This window comes from Phaeoacremonium minimum (assembly GCF_000392275.1).
Source record: "Phaeoacremonium minimum UCRPA7 unplaced genomic scaffold PA7_03_scaffold_500, whole genome shotgun sequence".
NCBI classification, from domain to species: Eukaryota; Fungi; Ascomycota; class Sordariomycetes; order Togniniales; family Togniniaceae; genus Phaeoacremonium; species Phaeoacremonium minimum.
This window is the reverse complement of record NW_006921402.1, coordinates 104,688-128,915: the sequence shown is the minus strand read 5'-3', so window position 1 is coordinate 128,915 and position 24,228 is coordinate 104,688. Positions and strand designations below refer to the sequence as shown.

The 24,228-nt window shown below is 48.6% G+C and overlaps 3 protein-coding genes across 3 annotated transcripts; 1 reads left to right on the top strand and 2 right to left on the bottom strand.

Annotated features, from left to right (window-relative positions):
• Positions 1-4,670: 4,670 nt before the first annotated feature.
• Positions 4,671-6,643, bottom strand: UCRPA7_7159 (putative minor extracellular protease vpr protein; the record flags this gene model as incomplete). Its single annotated transcript, XM_007919693.1, has 7 exons — positions 4,671-5,407; positions 5,792-5,942; positions 6,104-6,161; positions 6,211-6,256; positions 6,306-6,359; positions 6,430-6,493; positions 6,548-6,643. 7 exons carry the CDS (start codon positions 6,641-6,643, stop codon positions 4,671-4,673), a joined length of 1,206 nt encoding a protein of 401 aa, XP_007917884.1.
• A 1,653-nt stretch (positions 6,644-8,296) lies between these two features.
• On the bottom strand, positions 8,297-15,111 carry UCRPA7_7158 (putative dna polymerase epsilon protein; the record flags this gene model as incomplete). The annotated part of the gene is made up of 4 exons (XM_007919692.1): positions 8,297-8,426; positions 8,484-14,244; positions 14,295-14,437; positions 14,489-15,111. The coding sequence occupies 4 exons, from the start codon at positions 15,109-15,111 to the stop codon at positions 8,297-8,299; spliced, it is 6,657 nt and encodes a 2,218-aa protein (XP_007917883.1).
• A 4,185-nt stretch (positions 15,112-19,296) lies between these two features.
• Positions 19,297-20,419, top strand: UCRPA7_7157 (putative zinc-containing alcohol protein; the record flags this gene model as incomplete). The annotated part of the gene is made up of 3 exons (XM_007919691.1): positions 19,297-19,407; positions 19,491-20,321; positions 20,375-20,419. 3 exons carry the CDS (start codon positions 19,297-19,299, stop codon positions 20,417-20,419), a joined length of 987 nt encoding a protein of 328 aa, XP_007917882.1.
• Positions 20,420-24,228: the final 3,809 nt, after the last annotated feature.

Genomic DNA, 24,228 nt, shown 5'->3' with positions numbered 1-24,228 from the left:
AGACTACAGGATTGTGTTCGCCTTCACAGGCAGAGGTTTGCGGCGTGGTTAATTGCGCCGAAACATTGCTGCAAGCGTGAGGCAGGTCTAACCGCGAGGCTTGGTGGGTGCGCGGGCGCGGGACGTTTTACGCTCAACTACGGATGATTCGGGTAACAGATCTTTTCAGCCCAATTTGTGCCTCAAAATCAAGGCACCAGTTACAGCCTCGTCAGATCGGCCCATGCTCTATAATTCAAGGCATTTTTCTGTAGGTCAGTAGCAAGAGCTCTATATTCATGGACCAGGCAACCAACGCCTGTGATCTTCGTCAGCTGGATACATACTGACATCCCTTTAAGAGACATTCTGAACAAAAAGCGCTGCAATTTCTAAGTTGAAGTACATAGCCGATGAGCTTTGACTGCCAATGGAGTTATGCTAATAAAAATAATCGTACTCTAACAAGCTATTTTCAGAGTTTGAGGATCTTGCCAACTCTTCAGAGAACTTTTGTGTTTTACATGAGTAGCGATCTTTCCTCTCCCCGTAAAGGCTTCCCAGATATCTTGCAACGCTTAGACCTAAGTCTATCCAGGACAGTCCCACTGTGGCATCATTGTGACTGATCCGGAGGTTTCCATTCCACCACGTCCCAAAGTTCGTTTCTAAGTCTCTTTTTCTCCTTCTTGACCCCATGTCAGCTTGTGAGTAATAGAAACCTTTGGAGGGTGGAACACACTTTACTCAACTCTCTCGGTAACCAAACCGAGAAGCGATCATCCTTCTCGTTTCCATCCTAGGAGAACATCAACTCATGCCAACTCAGAATTTCGCACGTGATACAATGTTTAGAGACGTACGCCTACTTTTATATCAGTAGTACCAAAGTACCAGTTCAACCAGGCTTGAAGGGGCCCGTTTCTGATATGGTATCTGTTGATATAATTCAGTGTTTGAAGCTCAGGTGTGGCCATTTCGTCTCGTGTCAGTTGGTTGTTTGATTGATCCAACCTGCAAAAGCCAGATAGAATAGAAATTAAAAAATTTAAAGTGCGAAGAGCAGCCAGCATCTCCGTTTTTACATTTATTAGATGAGGCTTAGATGGATTTGTGCTACACTTCGATTTCTACCATTGGCTCCTCGTTATCTGAACCGGCTTGATGCAGCTCGGCATTTCAAACCGTGAGTTGGCTTATACTCTGTGACAACGGATAGGGTTGTTCTGGCCCGATAGCACTATATATAGCACCTCGTAGGCGACCTACAGCGCTCGCATCTTACAGAGTTACACTTACACACAATATAATACTACTACTTCTTACAATAAGGGGAGCTCCGCGCTACGTAGCCTTGAGATCTGTAACATACTCACAATGCATTAATGCCCAATCTCAATCATACATAATGGCGAAGTGCACATTTACTACCCACCCATCATTGCAGCCACCTGCAAGGTAAGGGCAAGTCAGCCTCCTAAGGACCAATCAGCAGTCTGTATATTCCAACATTGAGTTCCGAAGCCTCGTATGCCATTGTCTTATCGTGTTGTGAAACAATATGATAGGCAGTGACCTCACAGGAGGAAATGGTACAGGCCGTCAGTGTCAACATCAGCATCTACTTTTCTATCCAGGAACCATTGCGCCGGGTGCGCTTACCTGTGATAGATACAGTTAAAATGTCATCAGGTGACATTACCTAAGCCCTTGATGAAATCATAGCAACATTTAATTCTGCTGTTCTGTCACATGTAGCGAACCCGACCCACCTACGGAATGCGTATGCATGACGAACACACGCACCGAGGCACGTAGTTGTCGACCCATCTTATCTATGATAGACATTGCAATCAAAGGGGTAATGCACTGAATTCTTAGATTGATAAGGGTAAACGTGAAGGAGTTGATACTGCCAGTGATTTGACAAAGACTATGCTGTACTGGCGGACGAAGACCTATCTAGTGCCCTGGTTAAGAATTTGAGTCGTCAAGGCAATCGTAATGCGTCCCTGTGACCATATTAGTAACGAGCATCACGAGAACCGATATAGATTGCAGATGATTCCGTATGCCTTGTTCAAGCCTCGCAATACGCTTAGACAGGAGCAGTCGTCACGCTCTCTTTCCTCTGGCAAAGATGATTAAGAAGCTCGAGCTCTTCTTCAGTCGCGTAGCTCGTGCTCGACTCAAGCATGTAGCAAAGGCATAATGAAGCCGAGCGCAATGGGCAACAAATTTCGCTGGTCCAATAAGGTGTTTTGCAAGTGAGGCACGCCAAGATGAATGAGCCAAACGAAAGATGTTTGAGCATATAGCTGACTAATACAAGACCTAACAAGTGATCCAGAACGATCTCTGCGTGGAACATGGGTGCCAACCAGCCCTCCAAAACAACCTACATTTACAAAAGCTTTCTCCCGGCGAGGAGTCGACCGTGTTTCTTTACCGTGTACCAAACGATGGAGAAAAGAAGAAGAGTCACACAGTATGCTAGAATGATTAGACGACAGCCAAATCGCGTTCTTCAATGATCCCCTAGCACGATACCGACAGCAAAGGTGACTTCTGGAGGGTAAAGTTGAGTAAGCTTGGATTCAATGTTGGCGAGATAGGGATAGTGATCTAGAAGTTACGATTCATAAATTGGATTGTAAGATATGCGATCTGGCCAATTCATGGTTGAACAGTCAAGCTGGCAAGAAAGCCGCCGCGGACATCTAGGTGGTCATGTTGTCTGCTAAGTAGGCTTGGATTGGCAACAATTTCGTTGCTACGTTTGTGCTTTGAGATTGTCTGTATGTTGTGTTGAAGCTGGAGGGCATTCTGGATCCGCATGTTATTCACATGGGCATATATATATACCGATGACGCAGGGTGTCTCTTTCAAAATTCCACTGTTTGAGAGGGCTCCCGACGACTGGCAACAAGTTACATATCACCGCTATTGGATCCACGAAGACATTACCCATAGTGTCTACGCCAATGATGGTATAAGGACTTGGCGCCACAAATCGATATACTGGTATGATACCAATCTTGGTCTAGAAGACTTCAGATCGATCGATTCTGATCAAAGAGAATGGTGGTTATTTGATTGCCAGGAAGACCCACTAGAATTAATCAAGAGCAAGCTTTCAGAGGATATACGGCTGAGATCGGGAATGTAGCTGTACGCTTTAGGCATTGGACTCCTGGGAATCGATCTGAGTCAAGCTGCCAAATTTCAGCAAATATTAATGATAGTTTCTTACAAGAAGTTGTATACAACAAACACACTTAGACGGAGAAGATTCGTGGTGACGGCGGCCACAGTAGGCTCGCAGCCACCGCTATGAGAGATCTGTCAAGGGTTGTGATGCTACGCATTTAGAGATATTAAGGCTCACTGCAGTATCGCAGTGTTAGGGTCTGAGGAGTTGCTGCCATTTGTCACATGTCTTTGTTCAGAGACTCCACAACTAAGTATCAGAAGGAGGACTTGTATTGAGAACGTTACAGTGTGACTAATGCTTAAATAGAGAATATATAACGATATCAAGTCTAATTTGAACCCTAGTTTGTTAGGTTGAAAACCCCGGAAACTCTTATCATAAAATAAATATAAATTCCTCTGTAATTATTAGATACGAGAGTTCCAAATCGAGAAGAGATGATCAAGTCTTGGGGGCCGCCACGACCTCAATCTTTGGAGTATCCCAAATGTCCCAATTATCTGAATGTGTTGGATCGGCAAATGGAAGTTTGGCTGCAATTCGCATGCTAAACCGTGGACAAGGTTAGCAGGCCTTAGTCTCATCATCCCCACCCCCCGTCCTCTTTTTGTATAGCATAGGAAGAGATATAGGGTTTAAGCTCACTTGTATTTACCCGGCGTAATATAACTACCATTCGAGAATCTTCCTAGCCACCAGTATTCGAACAAACCCTGCCGATACAGATCTACGTCTGGAAATGCAACGAGATTACTTTCGTCGTCTGTCATCGGGTTGAAAGTTGACTGCTGACCAGCAAGCGCAAAAGATGTTGCAGAGCCTAGATAGCCGTTTTGACCAACAACTGGAGGGTATACCCACTTTCGCTCTTTCCAGCTTTCCTCAAATATCTTTGTCTCTGTTAGTATGTTAAACCAGGGAAATGATAAAACTGAGGTGTCAGGATCGACCGGCAAGACAAAATAGCTTTTGAGACAAATTACGAAAGACACTTACGTCCCAGCGAAACTCACTTGTCCCGTATTTGAAAGCGGCTTGAAGTTTTGGGAAGTCCTGCGAAGCAAGAGACAGATTAAAGGTGAACCTTAATTATGATCAGGTTAATTGATGGTATTATTTAGTGTATGGGTGTCTTGGCAACTTACCAAGATTTCGAAACAAGTGAAACCTGGCCAGGGGTTGAATATGACCGCGGATAGTTGTAGGAATCGAAAAAGACGCCTCCCAACTCCTTTCGAATATTACTCCCAACACCTAAAAACAGCCGTTAGCAAGGTCTAGCCTAGAAAACTAGCGAGGTACCAGACCAAAATATGGCACAGCGAGTTGTTCGCCGTTGCTTCCCTGAACTAAGACTTGACCAGAGTAGATGGGGAGATTGGAGGCATTCATCCCATCAGGAATCTCGAAGATAAATCTGGATAAGTGTGTAAGTGAATCAAGCTGAGGACATTTTTTTTTGTTCAAGCTGGAAACCTACTCAGCTTTCTTCGTTTCACCTGGCTTGACTTCAAACTTGCCACTCGGCAACTTGACGTTTGGGGTAATCTGCAAAGGCTTATTCCCCATTTCGAATTGATATTTCATCCTTGGTGCCATATAAGCATCTGCCGCCTTGGACCAGTAAGCCTCGAATGCGCCGGCTGGCTTTATCTCAAATGTGTAGATGACGGATTCTGCTGCATTGTTTGTGATCTCGACACCATGATACCTTGAGAAATAATGAGTGTCATTCAGCGCAAACTTGGAAAAGCTGAGCTCTGTGTTGTAGTTGAGCACCTTGGTGGCATTGACCAAGCCGTTCCCGACCTGGGCAGCTGAAGCGAAAGTACCGCTTCCTGTCTCTGATCCCCAGGGTACTGCGTCGCCTGATGAAAGAATTCTGGCAGATAGCTGTTTAGCAAATCCAGGACCATGGACTGCTCGACCGCCATGATAGCCAATATAAAGAGCTGCAACGCCAGCCACATATGGACAAGCCATGGATGTGCCACTCATGACAGCGTAGGCATTGCCTGGATACAAGCTAAAAATGTTGGTGCCAGGTGCTGCAATGTCAGGTTTCAACCCGAGATCGTAGGTCCCGCCAAAACTGGTGAAGACGCTGGGCCAGCTAGGGTGAGTGTTGGGTACGCCAACAAACTCAGTATCTTCTGGAAAAGTAGCGGTAGTGAATGTACCAGCCTTGATAGCATCGACGATACTTTCGGCGGCTGTAGTCTGTAGAATTCCTCGGCGTAAGGTCCATTCGGAAAGATAGGGATCTTCCGAAGGATTAGAAGGGACGTAGGTCAAAATGTAGCGTGCTTCAAATGCGCCAAGGTTGGCCTCGGCTGTAAATGAGCTACACCATCCCTCAGCGAAGAGAGGCAAAACATTCTTAAGAGAAGGTGTGCCCTCAGGGAGTGGTGAACAAGGGTCAACCAAAATTATTGGCCAGTCTTTGACTGTTCCGGGAAAGGCACCGAATTGGGCTCTGTACGCCATTCTCGTGACATTTGTCACACCGTTCAGAGTAAGTGATGCATCAAATGCCATTGAAATAATATTTGATGGCTCGAGTGAGGCAATTGCAAGGACATTCTGTCCAGACGAACCTGAACTCGCAAAGAAAGGGCCGAGGTCTCCATTGTTTCCAGCTGATATTGTCACGACAACACCCGCGTCAACCAATCGGTCGGCAACAGTTGCCCAGGCGTTGTGAGACCACCCAGAAGGCCCTCCTATACTTGCAGTGATAACGTCCGCCTGGAATGATTAGCATATCTAGGTGATCATTTGGTACAGGTTACATACGCCTGCGGTATAAGCATCAAGAAAGGCTTCGATCAAGGTGTCTTCATCAGTACTAGCCTCCAGGTCTGTCAGACTATGGCATTTGAAGATTTTAAGTTGGTGTTTGGACTTACTGCATTAGAGAACACCTTATACGAAAGTAGAGTTGCGTCAGGGGCGACCCCAGTAAACCTAAGAATGTTAGGACCTTTTCTGGCGTGCGACGAGTGAGGAAGCTCACCAAGGGCCTTTCCCGGCAATGATCCCTGCAACATGGGTCCCGTGGCCTAGTGAGGAATTAGTTATCGACTTGCTATTTCGCTTGAATATATATACCCCTCGTATCAAGAGGATCGTCATCAGGTTCCTTGTCCCCTGAATCGGGCCATACTGAGTGCGTAAATATTAGTATTGAAAAGGTCCACATTTAGATATTGAAAGACATGTTAAGAGCACCTACAACCGTCACCAACATAGTCATAGCCACCAGACACCTTGAATCCAGGACCAAACCCGCCTCCGATCTGTACATTGATTAGTCTGTGTGTGCAGCAGGCAAATCTTCTAGATTTCCTTACGTCTGGATGTGGATAGTAGATTCCCGTATCAATAACAGCGACAACCGCACCCTTGCCCGTGATACCAGCTGCATGAAGTTTATCAACACCAGTCATGTCATGAATGGAGTAGTTTGCTGCAGCGGCAGCATCACTGAACGATTGATCGAGGATTTCCTCCAGGTGAATTTTCTTAGCTGGCCAAGCACGAGATACAGACCCAATGGCACTGAAAGAGTCTGTATTTCCTTCCAATGATTCAATACTGATACCAGAGAAGATCTTAGTGCTGTTGAACACCTTCAAGATCTTGGTGCCGCGCTGGGAGCCGATCTCCTGTACAGCTTCTGCATGATCAACGCCCTAACAATGTGAGCTACCGCTAGCTTTCTGCTCGGGGTGACTCTGGTATGTGAGACTTTACCTCAGCAAACTCAATGATGTATCGCTTAGAGGCCGAGTTGGCTCCTGCTGTGGATGTGAGAAGACCTTCTTCATCTCGTCGAAGAAGCGCGAGAACAGCATTGGCTAATGCCAAAGGACCAACCAAACTTAGCACCCTCATCTTGCAGATGGCATCTCACGCAAGGATGTTGTCTGCACATCTCTTAGAACAAAATTCAGAGAAGTTACAGGGACACAAAGTGTACTTGTACTGTCACGCAATCTTTCTAAAGCGAGCGGTCTTGACCTGAAAAGACATCGTTCTAGTCTTACTGAGGAAAGTGATGTCACATTGAGACTAGTGAACAATGTCAAATACCACCAGCATTCTGGGCTTCCTAAGAAAGTTTACGCAATGCGCCGAAGGATCGATGATATTAAGGCATAAGTCAACCGTCTAAGCTAGTGCCTTAATGCAAGGAACGTCTAGAAGACATGGATACTAAGGTTGTGCCACTGACCTGCCGCATTAGACTGGTACACTGGCTTTATCTTGCACCGTTGCGCTGAACTCCAGATCCAACACTGAGTCTGTCAGTTGACTCTCCACTTGGACATCTTGGCTTTGCCGGGGTAAGAACGTTATCTCGGCCGTTCCATTCTTCTATCCCTGGCCCAGTGCTGGCGCCATTTGCTTTTCTTTGGTATAGTTTACTGTTCCTTCCTATAAATAGATAGATTGACACTTCAATTTTCGGAAATAGCCGAGGCATTTTTATATCCAGCCTTAACTTGGTGTAATATATCTCATCTGAGAATCTGTGAAGTTGACTCTAATACTAACTATCTACATTTCTATCGCTGTGTAGGAATTCTAGACGTATACGAGCGTTCACGAAAGATCCTTTATGGTGGATAATAGCAATTCTCAAAAGAAGTCATTACTTTTTGCGCCAATTGCGGCTCCAATGGAAGGACGGAGACCGTCTCCATTGCTTCTTGGCAGTAGGGCCACCAAGGGACCGAGCGTCATATCTCGTCAAATTTGACTTGCCTTTCTGATATAGACTAGTCTGTTAAGGAGTAGTCGGAGAAGATTGGCCGAGAACCGACTTTTTCATTCCACGGGGCATCATTGAAAGCGTCATTGATTCTTTGCCAGAAATTACCTAGTCATTGTTGGGTGGGCATGCTAGCATCTTGCGTGATCATCCCTATAGATAGCAAAAGTGATCACCTTCTTGGTGTACTGTAACAAGAAAAGTCGGTAGTCATGCTATTCATGCTAATATGCCTCCTCGATAATGAATACTCCAAAGACAAAACTCCTGCAACGCCTTTTGCCTTTGGCTAAACGCCGTCATGATATAGCTTCGCGATGCGGTTCTACAAATCTCCAAACAGTCCCTCCACGACGTCTCCAAGCATCTTCAACCCATAGAAGCTGGCCACGTTCCTGTAGATTTTCAGCTTCCTCACCAGCTCATCCCTCTTGACCGACTCGCTCCATTCCCCACTGCAGGTACAGTGCTCCATGAACTCATTGACTCTCAAAGCTCCACACTTGACACACTTCAGATCCTGTGTAGTCCACTCTATCACCAGGGCCTCGACGCCGGCGATTAGACGTTCCTCTAGTGCATTTCGGTCGTAATCGTTCCCACAGAAGCCACATCTCCAGAGTGTGACATCCGCACCTACGCGCCGTCCGTCCGGTCCAAGCTCAGAGAGAAGATCGTCGTCGCGGCAGAAGTCCAAGTCACGAGCCATTGTACAACTGTCACAGCTCACCTGTGTAAGCTTCAGGCTCTCGCTAGGATTCTGGAAGGCGCCTTCTTTGCTGAATTCGCGGACGTCAAACATCGCGAGTAGCTCCTTGCGTAGAAGTCGCGCCTCGAGGACAATGTTCTTGTCAAGTGAAAGGACTTGCATAAGTGCCTTGACGAGCTCGAGAACGCCATTGAGGTTGCCAGTGTTGAGATGGCTGCCGGGTAGTGTCGGGAAGCTGTAGTCGGTGGCAAGTTCTGGGTGCAGGAGTTCTCGCTTTTGCGTCTGGAGAAGACCGGATATGTCTTTCTTTAAGGGTCGCTCAAACGTTTTGCCAAGGATTAACTGTCCTTCATCGTCTTCCCCATTGTTACGCTGAGGTAATTGCGTAAGACGAGGCGTTGCCGTTGGGTCCGAACCAAACATTGGCCGCTTGAGGCCATGCATAAGTTGAATGAACTCGGCGACCCAGTCAGAGAAGGTAGGCTGTAGACGGACTGGAAGGAAGGTGGCCATTTGCCAGTGCATGATAGTCTCCAGCTTCTGGGTGTCCGCCTCGATAACCTCCTGTGTTGCTTTGCCACCGTAGTTGAACTCGTCATACCAGACCAGGTAGTCCCAGTACTCTTTGATCTCTAGGTCAATGAAGTGGAAGAGTGGCTTGCTCTTGATTGACTTCAAGATGTACTGGCTGTACGCATAAGCATTGCCAACCTCAGACTTTGTAGTTTGCAGCAGGAGGCGATTGGCATTAGCGAAGATGACTTGCGATCCAACACGGCGGAAATCGCCCATCAACTGCTGGAAGGCTTTGCGAGACATCATCTGCACGTAGTAATGCAGTGCGCGGTCGTAGAGGAAGGAGTCAGGGTTCTCCACCCAGCGTACTAAGTGCTGCACCATAACATCTGCCATGTCGTTGCCCTTACATGCTTCAGCCCACCAACTCTTGACCATCTCTCGTAGAACTTGTACGCCGGCGTTTGCAAAAGCCCCCTCCGAGTACAAAACTTCGTTACCATCCGTATCGCCACCTGGCGCGGCAGGATTGAATGAGATAGAGTCAGCGCCCTCCAACTCATTGATGAGAGACGATGTGAGAATTGTGTTGATGGCCAAGTTGCGAACTTCCAGGTCAATGCAAACAGATGCGTATGTCCCAGGATTATTGACAGACGGCATTTGGACTGTCTCCAAGGGGCCAACAATGTCATCTTTCTCGTAACCAGCGTGATCTGGCCGAGGGGCGGCAGACCACCACAGCACAACGTTATTACTCTGCAGCCGTCGTGCATATGCAATGTCAATCAAGAATCGTGGATCCTCTCGTTCCAAGTTACACAGCGGCACATCACCATAACGGGCTAATGCCGTGAGGTGGATGATCCAAGAGCCGAGACCGAGATAATGGTTGACGAGTCGTCGAGCAACGACAGTCTGCCAGCCGAGAGGGGGAAGCGAGCTGTCCTCAGCATTATACTTCAGTGGTAAGACCGGCATCTCGCCTAAAATAGGGATATCGTGCACAAGCAGGTTTCTTTGGGATGATTGAATGACCATCATTAGAGGTCGGATTTCATCCTTCTTCATCTTCTTGACAATATCACCGATTTCGAGGAACGCTTTTCGACGAGTGGTGATTTGTGTGATCTTGAAGGTCAGCTTCTCCTGGTAAGGGAAGCAGTCTTGCCAGCTGCTGCCCTCTGCCTCCTGATTTCGGCGCGAGAGGAGCTCAGAGTAGAGTTTGGTAATATTAGGCAGTTCCTGGCCGCTATCCTTATGTTTGTTGAGAATAACGACGTGTGCTTGGTCGCCGGTGCTAGAAAACAGCCCGAATATTTGCCGCTCGCCAGCACTGATATGAGACAAGTAAATATACGCCATAGAAGCTCCGTCAAGATAAGTCCTTGGCTTGATTGGTCGCTTCAAATTGGGCAGATCAAAGCCTTGGTCAAGACCCTGTCCAAGCACTCCCGGCTTACTCTCGTCAATTGTGCAGAGATTACCAAGTTGAAGGACAGCGCGTATGTTCAGGGGAACTTCCCGCTCGTAAACCCCTTCCACGCTTGGATGATTAAAAAGCAACGAGAACTTCTCCGACTCGGCGAAGAAGGTGTCCTCCGGCACCGTGAGTTTGAACAGATGCACGGACGAATGTCCGTTAGGAAGAGTATGATTGACCTGCTCAGCTTGGCATCCATCTACTTCGATATCGGGCAGATCCTTGTTCTTCAAGTTCAAAAAAACCTGCCGAGGAACTTTGATCTTCAATGAGTGGATCTTGTTATCGATCAGAACGAACGCAGTCACAATGCCTGGGCTGTCCGTTGTCCGTAACTGAAGAAGCTGCCAAGTGTTGCGGAATGTGATCTCGGCTTGATTGCGGAATGTTTGCTGAATGTTATTCTGCATAGGTCCACGCCGATCTCCAAAGAGGTGGCGGCGGCGTATTCTTGCTTGCTTCTGCAGCTTCCACTTTTGTTTCTGGTATTCCAAGAATGCAGGGTAGTCATCAGACGGAGACGGCATAACTTTGGGAAGTGCAGCAAAGGGGTCCAGATTTTCGGGAGCAGGCTCGGGTGATTTCCTCTTCTGCGCTGCTGGTGCCTTTTGCGTTGCGTTCACAGCATCACTAACAGGCTTGGGCTTGAGAAGTTTGGTCCCAAAATCTTCCAAGTCGGCCATGTTCATGCGACTCAGATTGGTAACATCCTCGAGAGGCTCTCTGCTGAAGAGATCCGTGAGTTTCTTCTGCTTCATCTTGTCGTCCTTGATATTGATACGACGTTGCAGCCAATCCGGATGTGGTACACGAGGAACTGGGTTGCGGACCTTCTGCAAGGCAGCTGGGATGGTGATGAGCTTCTGGATCACCGATCCTAGACGCTCAAGGTAATAGTCCCAATCAAGCAAAGCTCTCGGATCAGTGTCCGCTGGTTCCTCCTTCAGCCATTTCTTCAGATAGTGGCGCTTCGTTTCCGTCTCAGCTGAGAAGATGGCAACTGGTACGGCGCGCTCTGTGACAGGAGCATTTCTTGGCCGCGAACAAATGATGAATTTACAATTCAGGCCCTTGTCCTTGACCATACCCTCTCCCAGGAAGTCAGCTAAACGCCGGGCTGTTGTGATCGAGGTAGACTTTTGGCTGCCATATTCTTCGAGAGTCTTCGTCATGCTTCGATTCTCCGAAATAAGTTCCATGAGCTCCTCGTCCGCCAGTGTCGCTCCTTTGCTATGGAGAACATCCAGCCACCTGTTCGCGACCTTCGCTACGGCACTGTAGCACTCGGAAAGCGTAGTGCCCTCAAGGAAAAACTTGAAAATTTGCTGCTGGAAGATCTTGATGAGTTTCAACTCTCCTCTTCTCTTGACCTCGAAACCTTTCAGTTCCGCTAGACTGCCGTCGTCGTTGAAAACGGCGTATCGCTTCTTCAAGTTTTTGTCTTCCTCCTTTGAAGTCGGCAAGATCATAGCCTTGTATGGACCATCGACCTCAAAGAAGATGGAGTTATCGCTATGCGTCTCATATTTGAAGGTCTTCTCATCGGTTAAAGTCTGGTACTGGTGGTTCGTGAAGCGAGCGTGAACGAGATGGTTCAACATGACACAAGGATATGAAATCGCTAGCTTCTTGCCGTTCTTTAGCTTGAAAGCGAAGTTCTCCGGAAATGTGGCTGGCAACATGCACCAGATGCCATCGGTATCCAGTTCGAGTGGTCGACCAAGTCTCTCTACAAGCTGCCTTGCAAGCTGGATAATCGTCGCTCCTGTAAGACAGGTGACACCGGCCATCTCCATGGAATACCAACGCGAGCCCTTTCTCATGACATAGCCGTAGAACGAGTTTAAGATGACCTTATGTGCAAGCTGAAGCGAGTCGAACAAGATAATCATCTTCTTTGCGGCATCAATCTCCGAAGATGATGCGCCTGAAGACTTGAGACCTTCAGTCTTGCCCTTCCATACTTTGGCTTTCCCCTTGTAGTCATACCGACGATCACGGAAGTCACGGACGGTGTTGATGTAAAAAGGATTTTCTCGTTGACAAATGATCGCTTCTCGAACGATGGTTGTGGAGTCGTGGATCTTGTGGTAGACTTTCTGTGAGTAGGTCTGAAGTCGCTTCCTCACCAGGGCCGCCTGTTCGTCTAGCGTAAGATCCTGGAATGACCGTGTTGGCGAATTAGGATACTTTCCAGGAAACCTTTCATTCTCAAGAGCATGCTTGATCATGTTGTATTCGTCTCGCTTCGCCGGTAGGTACTCTCCCCTCCACGCCCAAGGTAATCTCCTGTCACAGGTCTTGCCGGGCCTGTTGAAGTCACAGGCAGCGCAATCTGACTCCTGGATCATGGAGTCCGGTTGCAATCTGTTTGTGGTCATGATATTCGGGTACATAGAAGCAACATCCAAATGGTAAATCAGCGGCCGTTCATTCCGATTCGGCGTCTCTTTGAGGCTGTTCAAACGCGCCGTAATCTGCTCCTTTACCTCGTCATAATTCGTCACATCGTCAAGAGACTTCTTTTCCTCGACCGTGATACTAAATTTCAAAGCAGCATCAAGGTCACGCAGCAGTTCGTCCACCGCGCCGGTGTCAACCGCGAAGTTAACAGGAATGTCGGATCGAAAAACTCCAGCCTCGATACTTTCGACGTGACCACCAACATAGGTTTCTGAATCGAGGAGATGGCCTTCCCAAAACGCCTCGCGGGGGGACATGTGCTTATTGGGGAGAACGATCTCCTTCTGGTATGCTTGTACCATCAGAAGCATCTCACAGAGTGTTCCGGTTCCCTTTCGCTCAACATCGTCCGGCCCCAGTGGAATAATGGTACATAGAGAGAAGATGAAGGGGTGAACATATTTCATGTACAGGTAGTATGTCGCAACAGCATCGGAGACGGAGTATTCGGCTAGCGTCTGCGGTCTCTCCGATGCGTACGGAAGCATCAGCTCGGGATCTAGCTCGTCGGGATCGTAGCCAAGCTTTGCAACGGTAACAGCCTTCAAACCTCGACTTCCTTGGGGTAGATAACTGTCTCGGTTGACCCAATGGAAGCAGTCCATATGGGCGCTGTAGTTGCACTTGTACTGATCCTCGCTATCTTTCCTCCACCCAATCTCATGGTACATATCGATACCATTGACACTAGCCCTAGCATCGACGAAGGGCCAATCGAAGAAGTCACCGTTATAAGTCGCAATGACAGTCGGCCTTGCTTCTTTGATATGGAGGAAGAATCGCTCGAGAACGGCTTTTTCGTCAGGTTCGTTGAAGATCATGAACGGGCCAGGATATTCTGGCTTTGGTGTATACTCGAAGTCTGCAATGTCTTCGGACACAATCTCTCTGTTGGTGATCAGAAATCCTTGGCCATCAATCATGTACGATATCATCATGACTTGGTCGACAGCAGCGTCAGGGAATTTCAGTGGTGCTTTGGTCGTTTCGATATCATATGCCATGACGACCGGATCCGCCATGGCCAAGTGCTCTTCATTGATGACCATCGAAGTCACTCCGTGTTTGGCCTCCACAAAGTACCATTTTCCAACCCGTATGTCTATGAATCGTTAGCGACCATTACCAGGAGAAGGAGTGACGTGTCTGTACCTTTATCTATCATTACTCTAACATGGTAAGGAACGTCGTATTCTCTAATATCCACAATGAAATCGCTGGCATCAGCAATGGAAACATTAAGTCGTCTATCGTCATCTCGTGAATCATCAAAGAGGTCGAGGTCGACATTTGCCCTGCTGGGTCCTTAGCATCAGCTCTACATGGCGAGGATAACACAGACTTACGTTGCGACCTCAGCATAAGTATCCATGGCATCCATGCCCTTCTTATTGCTTTCCGCAATGGGCATGATGTCTCTCCTCGCAGCCATTAGGTTCTGCACATTTGCAAATTGTAGCTGGAGAAAGGTTCGGCGATAGCCAAGCAGGTGGTTTGGCATCTTCAGATCTTCCTTCTCCACTCGCTTCACGTTCTTCACCACACCACCGCCAGGAACTCGTTTGCACCATTCTTCGACTTCGCCTTCGTGGCCTTTCCTCACGGCAATCAGGAAGTATGGTTCGTACTCGATAGTCGCCTTGAATGTGGCACCGTCCTCCTCGATGAAGTAACAGTCGAGTGCCGCTCGGCCACCGCCGCCAATTACGCGGTCGTCTTCTATTGACGTTGACTGAACATTCACGAGCCATCCCTCGCGCTTCCGGCCGGCTTCGTATCGCGCAAAGCCCATGGACTCGTCGATGTTGTTGGAGAGCTTTGTCCGCTCCCACTTCTCATCCGTGGAGGTGGCTTCTGCCCGTCCATTTGTCGTCGCAGCGAATGTCCGTGGTCTTGAGGCGCCATGGTATGCCACCTTACCGCCCCGGCGAAAGCCTTTCTGCGGCCGACGGAGAGATGTGTTAGGCATTGTGGTATTCTGAGGAGTTGCACGCTCCGAGTTGGGTTATTCGTCGTCTCCCTGCGCGCGCAAAGACGCGGGCTCGAAGATCGGGAGACGGGTTCGGTACTCAGGCGTTATTATGCGGTAAAGTCATGGAAACTGTGTTTAGTGAACTCGAAATCAGTGTCTCCGGGAACGGTCTTGCCAATTGAAGGACAAGTATTGCTTGTACAGGTTTGCTTGTGGTGCTGGTCAAGATTCACCAGATGTGGGCTGGCAAGGGTTACTTCTTAACTTACAGGGAGACGCGTGCTGCCAGCGCGAACTGCACAACGCGACGCGTGCAGCTCGCCGTAGCCCATTAATTGACAGCGCTAAGCGCACAGACCACAAGGCGCCGTACAAGGGTTCACGGGACAATAACTGATGTCACAGCACCTGATTTTCGGAGCTTAGCAAATTCAGAGCAAACAGTCCCAATCAGCAGCGAGCGATTCTTCAGCAAAGCAGACTGGCCACGACAAACCCGCTGCCGAGGCTACCTCGCTCATGTAGCCGGCAATGTCTCGCGACGCGCAGGACGGAACGCAGGTCTGGGGAGCAGAGCATATTAGAGATCGCACAGCCGAGCTGGAGAAGCCTCTCACTGGCAATACACCATCGTCGCCACAACCAACTCCTCAAGCTCCCAACGCATCGGGCAGGATCACCGTCGGGGATGCAGCCAAATCAATAAAAGCAGGAGATTTTCTCAAGGTTCATCAGTATCCATGTTCGAGAGAAGGGTTGTTGACCGGTATTGGCGGTGGCTCGGTCATTGGTGTTGTTCGATATATCGTGGGAGGTATGTGCGGATGGACAATGGCATTCTTAGGAAAAAGGATAATCACAACTAACAAATGTCCAGCATCAATACCCAAAGCTGCCAACTGGGCCGTTGGTGCATTTGCGCTAACCAGCATTTTGTCGTACGAGTATTGTCAAGCAAAGCGGCGTGATGAGCTGGTTAAGATGAAACGAGTTGTCGAGGTGTACAATCGCAAGCAAGGCGAGATGAAGCAGAAGGAAGAGGAAGCAAAGCGAAAAAAGCAGCAGAGACAAGCAGAAGAGGAGGCGGCCCGAGTCGCTGCTCAGAAGAGCTGGTACAAGTTCTGGTAGTCATCACCAGTGCGCATTGCACCGTCACATATACATAGTTATATATACCTAGCATGCATCAGGAAGCATTTGGCATCAGTCATGGAGTTTGGGTATTTTGTCAACTACATTCGAACGAACCTATTCAAAAGTCATCATATGTTGACCAGGCGTTGTTCCTCGCATCCTTGCGTGCTGCTACCAGAGCCACGTTATCCAAACCAAGTAATCCCTCGCGCCAAGATTGCAAGCCAACAGTCATTCATTCACAAGTTTCACGCCGTCAAGAATCCCAATTCAAACAACGCGCACTACGCCAGAAAGTATTTGAGCTTCGAATAAGGGAGAGGCCTAGGAAAGCCCCCGTCGAAACCCAGTCAAGTTGTCAATGCCTGGCTCGACTCCCCCTCCATAAATCTGACCTTGCGTGAGCTCTCCTGACGGTCCAAGACAGGTTGGGTTGGGCTCCCTCTTCTCCGCTGACTCCTTCGTGCCCTGGCTTCCCTTTCTTCGCGTTTCTTATATTCCGCCAACTGCTGCTTCCGTTTAACAGTCCTTGCGTAGGCGATTGCAGGAGTAGGCTTGAAACCAATACCATTGATACCGGTGCCATCGTCATCTGCGTCTTCGGGATCGTATATCGTAATTTCATCGTCGTGCCACGTCAGCGCGGCCCGTATTGGCTCGACAATCTCTGCATCTTCAACTCCGCCCAGCTCGCAGTCGGGCGCCGGAGGAGCAATTGCGATGGGCGGTGGTGTCGCCGCTCGTTTACGACTTTGCGGCTTCGGTTCGAAGGGGCGCTCTATAACCAGATGCGCTTTTGGTGACTTGGTCGGAGATGTGACATTCAGGCTTGTAACAGAACGACTCGGGTCTGGCGCCGGGATTGGCCCTGTACTGGTAACTGTTGCATCACCTGTTGCCTCATCAATCGTCTTGAGGCGGTCTTGGTCACTAGGTGCAGGTCTAGCAATAGCTACTCGATCAGGCGTTTCTGGTATCTCGGTTGGCTTAAGAACGGGGGCCGGTGACAGCCTCGCTCTCTTTCGCTTTACATCGTCATCGTCGACCTCCATTGCGGTTGCGGACTCGGGGGCCGATTCACCTGCCGCTACCCCGCCCCCACCATCCAAAGCCAACCCTCGGAACCGGTGCGCGACTTTCGTTCGCGGACTGCCGCTGCCATCGCCGGGCGGAGGTGCTGGAAGTTCGAAAGAGAAGGTGGGATGTGCGCTTAGGGCATATTCGCCGAGTTTGTCTGCTCGCTTGCGCTTGGGTGTCGAGAATGGCGAGGGATCGGCCATTGTTCAAAGAGGCTCTCAGGGTTCGCGTGCCTGGCCGCGATGATTAAGCTTCAAGGCGGCGGTAGGGCTGGCGATCAGTTTGAGGACTGATCATGGATCATACGAGCATTGTGCCGAGGTGCGGGTTCAAGCCATGTGTAGCGTGTAGGAGAGCGAGATGCTCGATTGATTTCGACTGTATTAATGACCTAATTGTTGGAGGAATGTTAGTCTGACGTTGTGGCCTTTCGAAGGTTGAATTGTGCCACAAACTCAGAGTCCCTTTCATTTAATGGTCAAAGATCACCTGCAGCCAGCCTTGCCATGTGCCATGTGCCATGTGCCGGCGCCTGCCGCTCGGTAGGGCTCTTCTCGAGTCTCTTGGACTGGCATTCCAGCCACCCCCGCACTAATCTTGGGACCCTTAACAAAATAATGTATTTGCTGCCGGTGGTCACCTTTTCCAAAGTGAGGGGGCACAAATATCCTCAGGCTGAGCACTTACATGATGGCGCTCATAAACCCTGATCAACAGTCATCTGCCCAAGAGGCTATGTTTTTTGACTCATGATATTGTTCGATTCGCGAAATATCGATAATCATAGGCTAGAGTACGCCCTGATGGGGAAGACAAGTTACTGCAAAAGGACTACACAAAAACATTCCCATATCCTACTCTCCACAGTCCCAAAGTAACCTTACCGATTGGAAAGCCATATAAATTAAAGTATTTCCAGCCTCTGCCCTATCTTATCTCTCATGAGAACCTCTATGGGTCTGCTTACCAAACCTGAGCTGGCAATCTCTTTGCGAGTCAGGAAGTGGAATAGACAGTCCGCTTTGTCATACGTAACACAAGGCGCTTACCACGTCCGTAATATATATTCCCCGGGATGAGAGGTGCGGACCGAGAAGCATATGTTTGTTGAGGCTGATAAATTAAGGTGATAGGTGACCCTGTCAAACCTTCGCTAAGCTCATACAATTCGTTCCCTCTGATGAATTATCAGTGGAAATGTGGTATGTGGAGATGTGGACTTGAAGCACTGGAATTAGACTGTAATGTAAGCTGATAGGTCAAACACAAATGCAACGGCATAGATTAGACATCAGGCATTCAGATTATGGTGAGCAACACACTTACAAACAAGTAAATAGAACATTACTTTTGAGTTCTTATTGTAAGACCTGATTATCATGCTAGACATGCTTGACTAGCTTACCGGCGCGGAGCACAGCACATTTGCGTTTAGTTCCCGAAATCACCTCCACTTTGCCCCCTTTTCGGCACATGGATCTCTATGACGCAATGACTGCGGAATATCCAGTTCTTCCCCCCAAACACTAACAGTCTTGAGTGGCCCATCGCAGGCTCTTGGACAGACTCTTGGGGCTCTGTGTCAAGAATTACAAATCCGGCTCGAAAAGCTACTAGCTAGGACACCACGTAGCAATAGCGTCACCTCGGTATCGACGGGGCTGGACCCACCATCTGCGCTCTGGATGATCCGGTCGAGCGAGTACTGTGCTGTGATTAGGTAGCTCGCGTGCCAAGATGAGCTTAGAAACCAAAGCAATGAGGGCAAGCGCGATCGAGCTCAGACATGAGAATTGGTCAGATAGCAAAGTTTCTTCCCCATGTGTGCTACTGCTGCCGCCGCTACTTAATGTGGACCTCCGCTTGCCCTTACCCGAACTCAGACAACTTGACCAGCAAGGCATATTCGGCATCTGATACTCAGCGAGCAAGAATCTAGGATACGGCAGAATCATCATGGCGCCATCAACTATGAAGCAATGGACCATCACCAGCACCGAGAAGGACTTTAGTGGTCTTGAGTACGGCGATGTCCCGCTCCCCAAGGTCGGCGAGAATGACGTCCTCGTCAAGATCCATGCGGTCTCATTGAACTATCGTGACCTCATTATCCCGAAGGCATGTTCCCAGCATGATGTTACCACCTCTTAGACTAACACTGTTAGGGTTTGTATCCATTCCCGGCCAATGTTCCCATCGCCGCCTGCTCAGATGGTGCTGGAGAGGTCGTCGAGGTCGGATCCCGGGTAACTAAGTTCAAGAAGGGTGACAAAGTCTGCACTCTCTTCAATCAGGCTCATCAATTTGGCCCTGCCGACCCTGCTGCTATGCAATCAGGTCTGGGTGGTGTCTTAGACGGCACCCTACGAGAGTACGGCACGTTTGCTGAGTCCGGATTGGTGAAAGCTCCCCGCAACCTTAACGGTCTCCAGGCGAGCACCCTCACTTGTGCGGCTCTGACTAGCTGGAACGCTCTATATGGTCTGAAACCCCTAAAGCCCGGCCAGACCGTGCTCGTTCAAGGTACCGGAGGTGTCAGCATATTCGCGTTGCAGTTCGCCAAGGCAGCTGGTGCTAAAGTGATTGCTACCACCTCGTCTGCGGACAAGGTTGAAGAACTGAAAAAGCTCGGCGCCGACTATGTCCTGAATTACAAGGAAGACGCCAACTGGGGCGAGACCGCTCGCAAGTACACAAAGGATGGAACGGGTGTGGACAACATCATTGAGGTCGGCGGAGAGAACACCCTAGAGCAGAGCCTCAAGGCTATCAAGCTGGAGGGCACCATTTCTATCATTGGTTTCCTCGGCGGTGTTAAGCCAAAGGTCAGCGCGCTAGATGCTTTGAACAACCTATGCACATTCCGAGGCGTCTATGTGGGCTCAAGGGAGATGATGGAGGAGATGGTCAATGCAATTGAGGTCAATAGCATTCAGCCTGTGATTGACAAGAAGGTTTTCGAGCTGGATCAGGCCAAGGAGGCTTACGAGTATATGGTAAGATTTCTAACCACCGAGAAACTACAAGTAAATGCTGACAAAAGAAATAGTGGGACAAGAACCATTTTGGGAAGGTTGTGATTAAGGTTGCCTAGATATTGGCGAGCGAAGAGAGGATGCTTTCTAGTGGCAATTGAATAGAGCCTTAGAACCTTCAATCACAACTCTTTCTACTGAGCATCTATCCCAAATTTATTGGCACTAAGCTTCGAACTGCACATAGTCAAACACAAATGTACAGGGCCACGTTGTCTTACATGATATGCCAAGGATTTCCATCTATCTGACTTGATCCTAGCCTTCCAAGGTTCTAAGGCTGACGTCTTATCAGTCCTTAGAAGACCCCATTACTAAATTCGTTCAGAATGGCGTGATTTATCCAGATGGATTCTTCGAATTCAGTTTTACAGTAGACCAGAGAGGTCCTGGTCTATTTGCCGGGGCGGCATCTGATTTGATGACAGCCAATCAACTTATACAGGTGTTAACTTGCTAAGCGCATATGGCAGTTGAAGATAGCATTGCAGCTCTTAGGAATAGCTAATTCGCCCACATCATGAGGTAGCAATGTGGCTTGATTTAAGGGTAACTTGGATAAGAGCTCTTTCGAATTCACGCCTCGTCACCATCCCGCAATACCCGTCTTCTTTACGCGCAACGAGACGCTTTAGACTCTTTCGGACGGATGGTTTACCCATTGGATCAACAATCTCGTGCAACAAGCGGACAAATCTGGATCACTATGATTTCACATTACAAAATTATTGAACTCACTGATGGAAGTCTAGGGTAATCCCTTGATATATGCTCCGCATTCCAGAAGCGCAGCTGAAGTGATCGACACAACCCCTGACAGACTAACTATCCTAGAACAGGAAGTCGAGTACGCCAAACCTTGCCAAAGATAGCTCGACTTGAAGCTTGTCTCGCCTTCCCGCATTATCCCTAGGACAGATCGGCATCCCGGGCTCTGACACTGGCTTTCTATTTGCTCAAATCTAATGATGTGCTGTAGTCGCAGCTTCTTTTTCCAGTGAATTCTAGCGAGATGGCGTTCCTCTTGGTGGCACGAAAGCCGGGAGATGACGCTGCGGCTGAGAGACGTTGGGGATCAGACCACGAGTTGGGCTTTCTGTCGCGGGATGATCGGCGCAGCATGGTCTGCTTCAGAACTTTCAATGGCTGAAAATATGCGGAGAAAATGTTTTGCATATGGCCTCAGGGGCGCTAGAACAGCCACCACGCGGTGTAAGATGAAGTCTTCAACGGCCCGACCGGCAACTGCCGGTCGGGCTGGGAGAGAATGAGATATATAAAGGCTCATAAGTTCAACAAAAGTAGAGACAATTGTTGCAATTCAAATAGGAATAATTCCATGATATCGAGAACACCACAGACAAAACCACAATGAAGTTAGGTTTTGTGCTCGTCAACTTGATCGCTGCTGCCAGGGCAACTGTGCAAGGGTTCGATATTTCTCATTATCAGAGCTCTGTCGACTTTGCCGCAGCATACTCTTCTGGGGCTCGATTCGTGATCATCAAGGTATTTAGCTATCCAGTCTATTCCAATTAGTTGACCATTCTAGATATTGGCAGCTAACATAGGATAAGGCAACTGAAGGGACTACGTATACGGACCCGACCTTCTCTTCCCACTACACAAGTGCAACAAGTGCTGGCTTCATCCGAGGCGGTTACCACTTCGCTCATCCAAATTCTGGAACAGGTGCTGCGCAGGCAGATTATTTCTTGGCCCATGGTGGTGGGTGGTCTGCTGATGGTGTAACGTTGCCGGGCATGCTCGATATGGAGTCTGGATCATCTGCGGAGTGTTGGGGACTATCAGCTAGCGCAATGGTGTCCTGGATTAAGTCATTCAGTGACCAGTATCACTCGAAGACTGGAAGGTATCCGATGATCTACACCAGCCCGAGTTGGTGGACCGATTGCACAGGAAACTCCAACGCATTTGCGAGCACGAATCCACTGGTGCTAGCGCACTATTCGAGCTCGGTAGGAACAATACCGGGTGGATGGTCGTACCAAACCATTTGGCAGAATAGTGATGCATACACATATGTGAGTTAGACCTCGCGTCAGATTTCTCTTAGACAATGACTAAAACCTGTAGGGCGGCGATTCCGATATCTTCAATGGAAGCCAAGATCGACTTGTAGCTCTGGCTACAGGATAAAGATTTGAATTTTCGCGGGCGGCTGACCTTGACCTCATGACTATTGAGACTAGTAGAGTAGTTAGCACGCAGACACACTTACCTAAAGACTAGTCATTTCCAGAGATTTAAGGTTTCAATCGAAGTGGTGTTTTCTCTAGATCAATATGCTCTGTCATTAGAATCTGTAAAATGTTCAATATGTTCAATATAGCCCATTAGGGTGCATGATATGTTGATCACAACATACAGCCTACAAGTGTGACCTAATCACTATCTATGATAATTATAATTGCTCATGCTTATATGCAGATTAGAAACGTCTCATCTCAGCTATAGCTTGCTCTTTTTCGCAAGTAACTCTCCCACAAGTGCTGTTACTCTTTTTGCAGCGCCGAAACTGTGGACATAGCCCATACCGTCAAACCCATAAGCGTGAACCACATTTTGTCCTTCTACTTCCAGCCTGAATCCTCCCTCTCTCCCGGGACGAAACCCTACGATGTCCTCCACATCGGCTTCGAGGTTCACATCCTTGAAAGCATTGTCTGTTAATTTATTTACTCTCCGGAGAATGTCCTCTCTAAGACTCGTATCGGCGGTTGTACTCAGATTACCAGGCTGACGCACTCCACCAATAATCACGCCTCCTGAAAACATGCGTGGGATTGTGTAGGTGTACTCGGTGCCCTGCCGAAGCCTGAGCTCATTCCAATCGTCTTTGTTGCGTACGAACATCGTCTGTCCGCGAACAGCGGTTACGCGTTCGTCATTGGCGAGTTTCTTTGCACCTAGTCCTGTTGCATTGACAACAATCTTGGCCCCAGTCATCTGCCGTACTTGATCCAGGGACTCGGCTGTAAAGCGTATAAACTTGACCCCCTTCTCCTCTAGCCTTGCTTGAAGCCATGGGAGTATTATTGCGGGGTTCACTGCACAAGTGCTCATCGAGAAACCAACGGTGACGCCTTCCGGTAGTTCATCAGGTCGGAGGCGTCGATAGTGCGGGAAAGCCTTTTTGTACCAGATCTTGGAGTCATCGTCGTAGATATCATAATATTCTGTAGCTTTCATAATCTATGTGATATGAGTCTCTGTATGAGGACTGCTGTCTTCGTGAAGACTTACCTGTGCTCCACTTGTCGGGTCTCTGTTTGCCAGAGCCCAATAATACTTGAAAGAGTCAACCTGCATCTGAGCATCCTGCGGCTCGGGGGCTGGTAGGATAGCCGCTCCCGCGCTGAGACTTTTTAGCTCTGTTTTGGCAGTGGAATAATTGCAAGCTCACCTAGGACTTGCCCACGACAACCCCCCTGGGTCTCCAGGCATGTCTCGAGCTACCACGATAATATTATAGCCGGCATCCGTGAGAAGCGTTGCGGAAGCCAGGCCAATGATGCCCGAACCAAGAACACACACCAGTGGCATTTCTCTATTTCATGTATCTTCAACCGATGAAATGTTGAGGATCGCTATGGAAACTATGAGGCTAACCTTCTGCTAAGTATAAGACGCCGTGAACTAAGTCAAATGAATGAAACATCTGCCTCTCGGAAACAAACTTCGGGAGAGATAACACATAGATAAGGCCAAACATGGCGCGATAAGTTGCTGCATTAGCTCAAATCCAGTGCCATCTTCTCCACATTTGCCCGGCACCACTTGCCAGAGAGCAACAATCCCGCATGCATTATTATAGTTATGCAAATCAATGAGACCCTATAGAGCT